Source organism: Brienomyrus brachyistius, chromosome 22, assembly GCF_023856365.1.
Source record: "Brienomyrus brachyistius isolate T26 chromosome 22, BBRACH_0.4, whole genome shotgun sequence".
In the NCBI taxonomy this organism is placed as follows: Eukaryota; Metazoa; Chordata; class Actinopteri; order Osteoglossiformes; family Mormyridae; genus Brienomyrus; species Brienomyrus brachyistius.
Window position 1 is genome coordinate 15716111 of NC_064554.1, and position 12534 is coordinate 15728644.

The 12534-nt window shown below is 45.0% G+C and overlaps 2 protein-coding genes across 5 annotated transcripts in view; both read right to left on the reverse strand.

The window, feature by feature from the left end:
• On the reverse strand, positions 1–5895 carry LOC125717500 (charged multivesicular body protein 6-like). Its single transcript, XM_048990505.1, has 8 exons — positions 5755–5895; positions 5361–5470; positions 4751–4838; positions 4491–4577; positions 4088–4153; positions 3877–3957; positions 2756–2819; positions 1–2046 (listed from the first exon to the last, which is right to left on the reverse strand). The coding sequence occupies exons 1-8, from the start codon at positions 5818–5820 to the stop codon at positions 2000–2002; spliced, it is 609 nt and encodes a 202-aa protein (XP_048846462.1). The 5' UTR covers positions 5821–5895; the 3' UTR covers positions 1–1999.
• Positions 5755–12534, reverse strand: part of LOC125717498 (protein tweety homolog 2-like) — a 23775-nt gene continuing 16995 nt past the window's right edge. For all 4 annotated transcript variants that reach the window (XM_048990501.1, XM_048990500.1, XM_048990503.1 and 1 more), the window contains 9 exons: positions 11866–11938; positions 10597–10666; positions 10393–10448; positions 9861–9953; positions 9619–9711; positions 9281–9423; positions 8996–9184; positions 8541–8625; positions 5755–8116 (listed from right to left, as the gene is read on the reverse strand). In XM_048990501.1, the coding sequence (XP_048846458.1) occupies positions 8036–8116; positions 8541–8625; positions 8996–9184; positions 9281–9423; positions 9619–9711; positions 9861–9953; positions 10393–10448; positions 10597–10666; positions 11866–11938 (883 nt within the window). In that variant the 3' untranslated portion in view covers positions 5755–8035. The remainder of the gene's footprint in view (positions 8117–8540; positions 8626–8995; positions 9185–9280; positions 9424–9618; positions 9712–9860; positions 9954–10392; positions 10449–10596; positions 10667–11865; positions 11939–12534) is intronic.

Sequence of the window (12534 nt, forward strand, 5' to 3'; positions counted from 1 at the left end):
TCAGTTAAAAACCCCTTTATTAACACACAATGCAATTCAGTGTGAGAGAGATACATTAGCCCTTGCAGGTGGAACAGTAATATTCCTGGTGATGACGATGTTCAGTTCTAGGGCTAACTAATGGCCGGATCAATGCCTTTTGCACTAACCAGCCAAGAGGACAGAAGTCAGTTAATACACTTACAGTTATATACTATACCTCAAAAGGTTGAGTTGGGCGCACACACGCACGCACGCACGCACGCACACACACGTCGGGTAAACATATCTTTATGGTAAAAATGCTAATGCTATCGATGACAACCTTAACCCCTACCCGGACCTAACCATAACCTTAACCATAAGTAACCAAGCAAAAGACAAGAGTTTTTGTATGTTTAGCTTTTTCATTGCAGTCACTGATTTTTATTAAATTGAGTTCTCCCTTATGGGGACCAGGGAAAAAAATGGGTTTTCATCAGCTTGTGTGAACATTGTGTCCCCATAAGGTAAGGAGTACCTGCTGAGACACACACCCACACACACTCATCCCTGCACAGCATCAGTCATTAAATGTCAACATGACTTCTGTTCAGCTGATAAAGTAAGTAAAGGTCATTAAACATTGAAATACAGTAAAGTCGCTTTGAAACACCACGGTCCAGGGATCACCGCGATATCTGGCAGGATATCTCACACGTGGACAGTTTCGCATAATTGCTAAAATAAAACCTGACACATAAAACATTCATAATGCATTATACACATGGTTACAATAGCCATGTTTATATTACTTTATGAATGCACTATGACGACTATTTTAAGTAAAGTATCACTACCAGGGAAACCAAATATTTTCCATATGATTCATGGTGATGCTATATAACATCATTACCAGACAGCACCCAGGAAGAGCAATAGATGTGTTGAATAATAGCTAATCCTTACGCATTAATCAAGTGTAGCTTTATCGAGTAGAAGTCATGCATTGTTTTACACTGTCTGTATTGTTTCGCATTACCTTGTTCTATCTCCTGTAACTGAATGTGGCTGAGTGAGTAAGCTTTCCAATATAGGTTTAGCGCATGGTCAATGAAAAATATCCCAGGACATACCAGGAGGTTTCACTGCGATTAGATTGAGAAACCCGAAACATTTCTAGTTTGAGGCAGTAATAAACTTAAACGGAAACAGAAACAAATAGGTTTAGAAAAATCATAATCCGCTTTGGATAAAGGGCCACCCATTAAATTAAACAGGAATCATATTTTCTAGGTCTTCCCCCATAAACACAATGACATTAATCAGTCTCAGCATTGCTTCGGCCATATCCAGACGCCCGATTTTGGCATTTCACACTGACTAAGAACATAAAAACAGAACACTGAGGAAACACAGCATGAAAGTCACCTTGAAAATTAACCACTGTCATGTGACTGGCACTGCGTTTCAGGGTCGGATTATGAGAGCTGTGCTGGATCAGTCTGTCGGGCAGGACACATAGGTTGAATGTGTGAAAGGGAGGGCGGCACTTCACAGGAATGATCCATAAAATCACATTTAAATAATGGCTTAGAGCAGTGATTCTCAACCCAGTTGTTGGGGACCTCTCAGGCGGTCCGCGTTCTTCCCTCCTGGCAAAAGTGTGGACTGTCTGACAGGGAGCAAAAATGTGGACAGTTTGACAGGGAGCTGGGGGAGAGCAAAAATGTGGACTGTTCCACAGGGAGCTGGGGGGGAGCAAAAACATGAACTGTCTGAGGGTCCCCGGGGGCCGTGTTGGAAAACACTGGCTTGGAGTCAATGAAGGGGAAACCAGAGGTGCGGAGCTGTTCTTGGGCTTCCCTTCCTATTCACACACACAGGCAGCACATCCATCTATTGCAGGGTTGCAGTGGCCAGTCAGTATATATATATATATATATATATATCATATAGAAATGTGTGTGTATTGGAAAGACTTAGCATTCTCCCCTCCAGAGGGAAATGTCACGTCGCCCCCTTGTGGTGAGGGGGGCAACTACACTGCCAGCGCCTCTCTCTTCGGCTCCTTCGCTCGTCCCCCCTCTGAAAGACGGAAAAGAGAAGAGCATGAAGGTGCCCTGCAGCAGACAGTCGGATCAGAGCACATGCCCAGCTCTGGGCCTGATAAACACACCAAGACAACTAACTGCACATCAGCAGACGAAAGGCATTCCAGAGCATTCCCATAGATGTCCCATCATCCGGCTCTGCACTGAAGACGCATAAAAGGACGTCACTCGTCACACAACACAAATGTTCTCTACCCAGTTCTCGGGCGCCTCCCAGTCCACCAGCAACTTGCTTGCCTGAGTCAGGCAAACGCAGGGCATTATGGTTAGCTGACAAGTAAAAACAAGTGCGTAGGTTGTGGATCATGAGAAAAATGTGGCCAGGCTGGATGAGTTTTCGGACCGACCGAAAAGTGACGAGGGAGAGAACGCGAACTAAAACTAGAATAGAATAGTGATACTTCATTGATCCCGGTGGGGAAATTCTCTCGTCGCTAAACTCATCTTGCTCTCCATGAGACACAGAGACACATATGCAGGCGAGACCAAGCTCGAGGGCGACAGTGCGGAGTCTGCCAGCATGCAGCACCCCAGAGCTGGGGGGTTAGGGGCCTTGCTCAAGGGCCCATGAACAGGTGACTGTTCTGTCAAACTGACCACAGGCACAAAGGCTTAACCTCGCTGAGCCACACATCTCTCAAAGCTGGAACTGACCAATGGGGGTTCATCTTTAGAGTTCATACCTCCTCTCTTCTCAGGCACCTTTGGCAAGGCCTCCTCGGGGACGTCCGGAAGGGTTACATCCTCCTGCAGTCACAGACACAAGTTCTTCACTCGTAACCAGGAGAGTCAGATGGCCGACAGTGCAAACCAAACCAGAACTTAATGTGCGCTGGAGCTCAGCTCTGCGACCTCTGGCTTTGCCACATCAAACGCGACCTCCAGTATAAATACACTTAAAATTTTGGAATAAATACCATGCATATTTATAAAATTGGTTGCGTTTGTGGGGCATACATCTGCCTGAATTAGTATGTTTCTCTTATTTGACTTTTAATTTGAAAGGGGAAAAACCACACCAATGCGCGCGCAATAAAATACACTTTTTCCCACTAATTTAGATAAAGTTACCTACTGGACTATTAAACTCATCTAATAGGGTAAGCCTGTCTTACAGTTTAAGGTAACTAACATGCATTGATAAACACGTAACAGTCCAATATTCTTTAAGTAATTAATAGTGCATTATCGTTAAGACCGATTTGTGTGTGTGATGCAACTCCTCATACAACAGTGGTCGCAGTAGGTCTCTGTGCTCTTTGAGGTCTAGCACCTCAGAGTCTACAAATTAAGCACCGAACCAAACCCAACTGACTGCCAGCACAAGTCTCTAACCTTTAAGTCAAGGCTGGTGGCTCAAAGCCTGACCATCAGCCTCGAGTGAAGTGCTTAACTTGAATCTATGACGTTATGATCGGCAGATGAACAGCGCATGGTCTTGTCTTCGTTTTCCATGCTAGACGTCTTACATTCATGGTTCCTAGACGGTACAAACTACCCGACTGGATCCAGTCTTCAGGGTCATTCAGACTTCCAGGAGTTTCTTACTAGATTCTCTTTTGGGTGCGTTTGTGTGGACAATTCCAGAGAAGAGATTTATGGGTATTTACCCATAATTCCACATTGGGAATCCATGCATCAGAAAGTAAAAGGTTTGCATTGTTATCTACGTGTTGCTGAATTACACTCCGACTGTGCAGACACAGTTAGAGCACGGAGCACAACCACCTTTACGGTCAGGTGAGTGCTGAGGGGGCTGCTGGGCGGTGAGGCAGGACGACCGGGAACGGACAGGTGGGCGCACCTGTGTGATGGCCTCCAGCTCTGCCAGTACGGCGTCCTCGTCCTCCTGCGTCAGCGAGCCTGACAGCATCTCGTCGATTTGCTGCGTGTAGGAGGGGGTCGAAAGTACGGTGAGTTAGTCAGGGAACACTTAGTCGATGATATTCAGCAATTAGGGAAAAATAGCAATTTTTTTGTCCTCAGAGGTTCATGAGGTGGAGTAGAGACTTTACCCTCTGATACTCGATGGCGTCTTGAGTCTCGTCCATTATCTTTTCCACCTCCTCTATGGACATCACCTGGAAAGAGCAGAGCAAGAAGTATTGAGAGGATTGAAATGCACAACATTTTAAAGACATTACCCAGCATTGCAGAAACCTCCACAGTACCCCCAGTCAGACAGAATTCAGTCAGGAAGTCAAGGTGCATTTCATCACGGCTGAGGCTTATGACATTTGGTGTGCTAACCAAGGGATACGCTTCAGGGTACAGCTGCAGACCTACTGCACATATGTGACCGTGTGCGACGGACCACAGAGACGGCCATTATGGAGCCGCTAAAGAGAGATTTCCTAGTCAGCTTCCCACAGACGCCGCAAGAAGTGAATGGCGCCAAGTACGCGGCGGGGCCTCTACCTCGTGCATCTTCTTCAGGCAGCTGTTGCCGACCTTCAGCCCCTCGAGGACTTTCATCTCAATCTGGGCAAACTCGATGTCTTGAACCTTTTCAGAAAGAAGATTAGTGAAGCTGAAGAAACGTGATAAAATTCACACAAGTGGCTCCAGGTGAGAGCATGTCGTCTGATGCCATTAGCTGGTAAAGATGAGAAGCAAGTCTGAAAGCTGGTGTCCTGCTAGCTACCGCGGCTTTGTGCCCAGTGCTTTTAAGGTCTTACCATTCGCTCCAGGTTGCTTATCTGCGTCTCTGTCTTGTCCAGCAGCTGTTCCTGGTAGCGTTTCTTCTTCAGCAAAAGCAAGGCTTTCCTGTCGCAAGCCAACAGCCAATCAGTCACTTAAGAGACTCCCCTCTCCCAGCATTACCATAGGCTGATTGTATGAGACATGCCTCACTGCACATGCGATTAACCAATCGAAAGGGTGAACTGGAACACAGCCTATGCCAGCTTACGTCCCAAGAGAGGCCCCTGGGATTGCAATCTTATGCAAAGTAGTTAAACTGCTTCACAGACTTTAGACACTGACAGCTAACCAACAGCCATGACTAAATGAATCTTCATGAACCATTTGCTGTATTTTTGGCCCCTCTAGATGGTGCTCTTGGTTTGCTTTGGGGCAACGGTTCATGAAACTTCATTTATCCATCACTAGTAAAGAACACCCTTCAAATAATAAGCTAAAAAGTAAAATAAACTAGTGACCAAAAGCTGACAAAAATATTAGCAGCTCTGGAACACGGATAGAAGGGTCCGTTTTTTAAACGTCTTGCGAAAATCAAATGCACAATAAAGCACCAATATTGAACAGGCGATGCACGGGCAAACTCACTCTTTCTTCCCATCTTTCAGCAGCTGTTTGGCTAGAAGCCTTTCCTTCTCCAGCTGCTGCGAGATCCGTTTCTGGTACTGCCTCAGTTTATCTCTCTGCTGCTTCAGTTGCTGGGTTGGGGCAGAAGGGAGGACGGGGTCAGACATCTACCGGGACGGATTTAGATCCACGTTTCCGAAATAAAATAGCTTCGGCGTGATTCGAACCCTGCGGGCAAGCGGTGGATTTTAACGTACCACTGCAAATATTTACTTCCCTAATTTACGCGCACATACACGTGTGTCACTGTCAATCATTTAATTAAATAGAAGATCGAGAGACATTGTATATTTTTAAGAAACCTCGCGATCCTCTCCTCACTAAACCCTACCCTGTCAATTAGTTATTTACTCACCAAAACTGCTTTGTCCTGTTCCGTGACACGAGTAGCGCTTTTCTTTTTGCCAAAAAGGTTTCCCATTTCGAAGTCGCATTCCCAAAAATCGCCGACGGGACAATCCGTAAAAAAGGCTAAGAGTTTTCAGATGACCATCTTGCAAATTACATTATTATTATTATATATATTTTTTTTTTTACCGGAACCTGACAAAAGCAGTGTCACTGCACTCCGGCAAAACAGTTTCGATTCATCAACAAACTCCACAAAAGCCGCACCCGAAGATTCAGGAAGTACGGCGGCCGCACTTCGACAAACTTCTCCGAGGGCGCCACTGTCAGCACCAGAAAGTCGCAGCATGCATCTGTGTCCTTATCAATAAACCCGAAAACATATGACAATCTATTGAATATCAAATAGCTTTAAATATGGCTGAGAATACTACATTGTTACTGCTATAAAATTACGGAATGAAATGAAACAAACCACCAAAAGCCCCTAACATCCGCTCTGAGATCTGACGTGATCAGTCGTTTTGTATCTTGTTCCATGGAATTGCGTACAGCATGACAACATAGTTTTAAATAAGTTTACTCGTGATGTAGTGTGCGTAAGACCATCGCATTTATTACGTGAGACACAGTGTTGTTAATGAATGGTGTGCATTTTCCCCTTAATTCGACCATTGGATTCACGAGTATACTATCATTTAAACGTGTCATAGTGCATTTCCCACGTGCTAATGTGTCGATGACGTTTAATTAATTGTCTGAGCCTTTGCAGTCGCTTCCAAACGCCTGTATTTATTTCGCATGAACTCACAAATACATCTTACCCCCTAGAAAAAAAAACTTTCTATATGCATTTTATTTATTGACCACTAGGTGTCTCCAAAACGTTCTGTTCATTAAAGCGACCAACGATGTTGACGCCAACAGCGTGGTTTAATCTTTGCCACAAAAACAATTCAGTCGTTTTTAATGAGCAAACAAAAGAAAAGACACCAGAATGCATTTTCGCACGAATTAAATAGCTTTCGATTTTCTGGTATTTTTTAATTTTCAAATTAAATTAAGCAGACACACCAAAATGTACTCCAATTTCTCCAGTGAGATTAACAGAAGAATGATCTGAATATAATTGCAATTGATTCAAAGACAAATCCACTACAAAAAGACAAAGTAGAAATCCTGTTGGCTGAATATCACAGCAAAGAGCCACTAAAACCTGTTTCCCCAAACGTGAATTAAAACATTATAAAAAATATATTGTTTGAACTTAAGTAGCTAGAGCAATTCTCTTTAGGACAAGAAAGAGTGCTTTAATCAGCCGCTAATCTGACCTGGTACAAACTGGACTTTGGAGAATTTTAATGCACACCAATGTAACTCCAAGGAATTCTGGGGGGGAGGTCACATTCACAGTTTGTCCTGTTACACTTTGCCATTATCCCTCTGTCATGAAATTTGTGCTCTTAGGGGTAACTATCCTTCATATTTGAAAATCATTGAATTTAGAAAAAAAAAACACATGGAGATAAATGAGTTTAAGGATCTTTGAGCTCTCAGCTAAGCGAACAATCTGAGGTATGGGAATGCACCCCCGCTTCGGCTCCGCGCAAAACTTAAAATCGCCGTCATAAAATGAAAAACTCCTTTCCTGTGATACTGAAGTGGCAAAGCAACACTTCTATGTCAAAATGAGGAAAAAAAGCTCAGACAGACTAAAAAAGAGAATCATTTGCAAGTAGATAAGGTTTGATAAACAGCTGAAGGCTGTGGATTCGCTTTGGAAATGTTTCGGCTCGATACGGACAGATAAGTAGAATGTTGGGTCCGTGTTTCCATTTTGTCTCCCTTTAGGCTCTGCCGCTTCGATACAGAAAAGCGACAGAAGTTCAGGGGGCTCTTACTGCATAGTAAGAAGTGCATCCCTTCCAGGGGTGACAGCTCTCCTATTTAATGAATTTGCATTCCATTGCTAGGGGGATTAACATGGAATTACATAGATTTTTTCCAGGGCGATTGTTGTTTGCCAGGATTATGGGTAGAGGCACCAGACCACACACACACACACACACACACACACACACACACACACACACACACACACACACACACACACCAGAATGTGCTTTTTTGTTTGTTTTTAAAAGCAGAGGCACCCACTTCTGTCCCTAAGTGGACAACTCAGGAGGGAGAAAAGACAGGGCTGGCCAGGAGCGACAGAAGAAGGTGGACTGTAGCTACACACGCCCTCGGCGGTGGGGGGAGGGGGAAGAGGATGGATGGGCGGGTATCTATACTGGGAGGTCCGTCCCAAAGTGCCGGATCTGGCTGTCGGTCACGGACAGATAGGTGGACCTCGAGCTGGGAGAGTACTGTGGGGTTTGGGAGAGAAAGACCAGAAAACCATTTTATTTTTCCAAATCAAAATGCAAACAAGTATTTTTTTTTACACAAAATGTTCTGTTAAAGCCAAAAGAAAATGCACAATTTGTTTTTTCACATGAGCAAGGATAAATTAATGTGACTGTAACAAGCTAACCATCGGTCCAAATTAAAAGCATGTGAGCTGACATTCTTCTATAAATACGTCTTTATTAAATAAGACAGAATGGAAAACTTGACTGTATCCATGGCATTAAAAAAATAAAGATCCCTTATCGTGAGTTTAAAAGTGTTAAATATTTCAGTAACAGTATTTGCTGTGGTCATGTGACGTAACAGTCTAGTCAGAGGAATAGTGTGAACCAGTAGGGGGCAGTGTGAGCATCACAGGCTGGCCTCTCGGGTGCAACGCACTGAAGGCGGCGGTGAGCTCCTGCCACTCCCGATAAGAGGCACGTTCTCGTAGCGAGGGTTTCCCCCGAACAACATGGACTGGTTCCTGCGAAAGAGGGCGGGGATTCACCATAAGATGACTAAAAACTAAAATAATCAATCGCAGGTGCTTGCAAACATACAGGCACCCACACACACATGCAGAGAGGCAAACATTTCCGATTCTGTCCAAGTACGCATCCTAAGTATAATGTAACTGAGTGCTTAGAGCCCAGCGGCCACCAGGAGGCGCCCCCCACCCATCTAATCTGCCTGTCAGAATGGAAAGGAAGATGACAAATGGCAACTAAGTTAATCAAATATTGCTTAGGTTCTGAAAATGCTCAGGCCAACAAAAATGCACAGTAAATGTTACACACACACAAAATCTCAAAATCGAGTAAACAAACGCAGAGAGACTCTGAGGGGGGCCTCACATGTATTCAGCGATGGGGGCATTGGTGGCGGTTGGCGGGGGCAGGTGTAGGCTGCTTTGGCTCTCCCGGCTGCTGTAGCTGCAGAAACTGGGAACGTGGGCCTGACTGGAGCTGCGGCCACGAGCCACCGCGCGGCGAGCCCGCGGGTTGAACGGGTCCTCGTCATCGATGTCGTTGTAGTCGCGCTCCCTGCGTGGGAAGGCGGAGCAGACGGCACGGGGCGGGAGCCAATTACGGGCGCCCTTGGGAAAAGGGGGCGTGGCTGAGCTGGGCTGGGCTTCTCACCTGCTGGCGATGTGCTTGAGGACCCGCGGAATGGAGCACAATAAGATGCAGAAGGCCGCAGCGGACATCAGGGAGAACAGGCAGAGGTAGAGCAGACCCTCCACGCCATCATAGCACAAGCCTACTACTGCTTCCAGGTAGTCCTGAAGGGCAAAACATGTACTCCTATATATAAAGTCACACAAAGTGGGCGGGGCCTACATCCAGTGCAACCAATCATGTCCCAGCAGCTGAAATCTGGCTATATGCCTGTACGTATGGAGCCTAAGTGACCTATTAACCTTAGCTGCTATGAGTTTGGCTGCAATAAGGGGGGGCAGGATGGGGGGGTGACCCACTTTATGCAGGCTGCGGCAGTCTAGCAAGGCGGTCAGCTGGTGCAGGCTAGACTCAGATGTGTTCAGGATCTGCTGGACCCCAAGCAGGTCCCTCTGGAAACAGAAACAGTGTATTACCAGTGGTAATGCTTCTCCAATTAAGCTCTGGAGAGGTGTTATACTTTGCACAATAATAAAATGGATCGAAAACACCCTACAGCAAAGTATCCCTCTCCCGGCCCCTTGAGGGTCCCGTGACTCACCTGTGCGGTAGGGAAGTGTAGCGCAGTACTCTGCAGCAAGCTCTGGGTTTGGGTCTGCATGGTGGTTAGGGACCTCTGGAAGATGGTCAGCAACTGCAAAGCCAATGGACACACACATACACTGTGGAACATTTCCTGAACAGGATGCTGGTCATTTCCCCTCCTCACCAGCAGGTGGCGACATGTCTCACACGTCATTTCCATATTCAGTCTGCATGAAACGAATTTCTGGACACAGGCTCAAGTACAAAGGACATTTGGCCCTAAAAACGTTGAACCATAACAACCACAGGGGAATCTCAGGGTTGGATGGGTGTTAAAGTAGTACTTTCGTGGTCTAAAACCAAAATGTAACATACAATAGCAATGTTGAAGGTAGATATGGTAAGTGTTACATTTATAGTGTGAAGCTGGACTGACTCTCCCCTCTTTGTGATAGAGCGGTAGGAGCCAGTCAGGATGAAGATGAGTGGGTTGGGGCAGGGTACCCCAGATACCTAATAGAGAAATCAGGAGCAGGTGGGAGGTTTACCTTTTGAAAGGGGTTTAGGAGACTTGGACTGCAGTACAGGTAGTAGTGAGTAATATCTGCAGGAGGGAATGCAGAAAGTTCAGCTTCTGAATCATGCAGAACACTTCACAGAGTGCCTAGCCACGCCTCTACAAGCAAAGCGAGAGAGGGGTACGGATTTACGAGCCTTTGTATTGGAATACGGCTGAACAGCACAGCACTCACCGGCTGGGACAAAGTCCTCGGTCTGGTTGACTATGAACTTGTCAGGCGAAACACAGAAGTCACTTGTTCCCTATTGCCAGCAAGGGAATGCACCAAACATATATTAAAGTCATTTTAGGCATTTCTTCTATTTAAGTTCTTAAAAACATGTTTGGATCTCAAATACATAGTAAAATAATGAACCTATTATAATATATATTGGGGGGGGGAGACACTGTGAGCATTGTGACCAATACTTATTAGGGAGGCAGCACTGTTTCTGCAGAAGTAAATCCACCATATTTTTTTATTTTATTTCAGCTCCAGATCCAAGGTGAAGGTCCTTCAGCTGTAACCTATAGCTGACTTGACAGCTGCCGGTGTAGAAAAGTGCAGGCGGCCTTCTACTGTCCGGTCTGCCTTCTTTTTCAGCATGACAATCAGCTATAGGCATGACAGGAGCTCACCCTCCTTACCCACAATGCCTTTAAGCGGGAGATATATGCTATATATAAACAGTCCCAATGTGAAGCAAACCTGTCATTTTCTGGTGTCAAAATATGTCGCTTATTTGAGATGCACACTTAACTCAAGTTACCCAAGCTACCGATTCTATTCTTTGCAACCTCAGACAGGGACAGAGAGAGAGAGAGAGAGAGAGGATGAAGATAGAGAGATAGACAAATTAAGGGCCTTGGCGCTTTCATGTACAGTAGCAGGAATCAGGGTTACTATCATGGACCAAAACCAGGACTACGAAAACATTTTTGTGAAACTGAAATAAAATAAGATACTTGGCTAGTGATTATATATCATTACCATTAATAATACCTGGAACATATTTCGCCCATTTTGAGTTATTACATTAGTACATTATGTGCACTGTGTATTCCTGTTGGATTCTGTAAAGATCAGACACATAAAATACTTTCAGTCTATCCCTAGAAATAAAAATTACTAAAACTGAAATGGAAATAAAAAAACAGTTCTCATGATAACAGAATAATTTTCTTGAGATCTCGGATAACTTCACCAATGTCACGCCGAGGCTGTAATATAGGCAGTCATGACATAAAAAAAGCAATATTTCATGGCATTTCTTGGTTTCTGCAAGATGTTAAAATACTGATAAACTGATAAAAACTATTAAACTAAAAAAAACCACTAAAACCAAACTGGATTTCAAATGAAAAATTTTGAATAATGAAAATTAAAAAGTACATCAAATCTATGATAGCACTGGCAGGGATGTGTAGTGTAAAGGCGAGCGGCTGGCTGCGGGATGCTCACCACGGCGATGGCCGCGTCCGCTCCGAGAGAGGCCCAGCTCACCACCAGCGTCAGCACTCCGAACACCGTCAGTCTGGGGGCCAGAGCAGACGCGGCTCACTGCAGAGCCACGGCACACCCAAATCACCGAAGCACACAACCACCGGTCTACCTGTCCGGTTAGCATAAGCCTTTAGTGAAGGCAGCGTTTCTGAGCCCGGTCCTCAGGGACCACCTTGTCCACATTTTTGCTCCCTCCCAGCTCCCAACACACCTATAACAGGTATTCTGTACTCCTGATTGGCTGGGAGCTGGGAGGGAGCAAAAATACGGTCTGTCTGGGGGGGTCTGACTGGGTTGAGAAACACAAAGCTAAAGGTGATTGGCAGGCAAACCAGGTCTCACCTGGACATTTTAATTAACCAATTATAACCTTATGAGCCTAAACAATAAGGGTATAACAGCATTTATGACTGGGATTTAAAGTTCATCTACAGATCAAATATCACTATGCAAGGCTGTACCCATGTAGTCAACATTGGGGGGGGACATGTGTGATCTGAATATTGGGGGGCGTGTCCCCCCCAATATATAATTGCAACCTTGTCACCATGTATATATTATAGAATCTAGTTAAACATCACATACATGCAATGCATTATCGCATTTCTAGCAGGGATCTGTAGGACA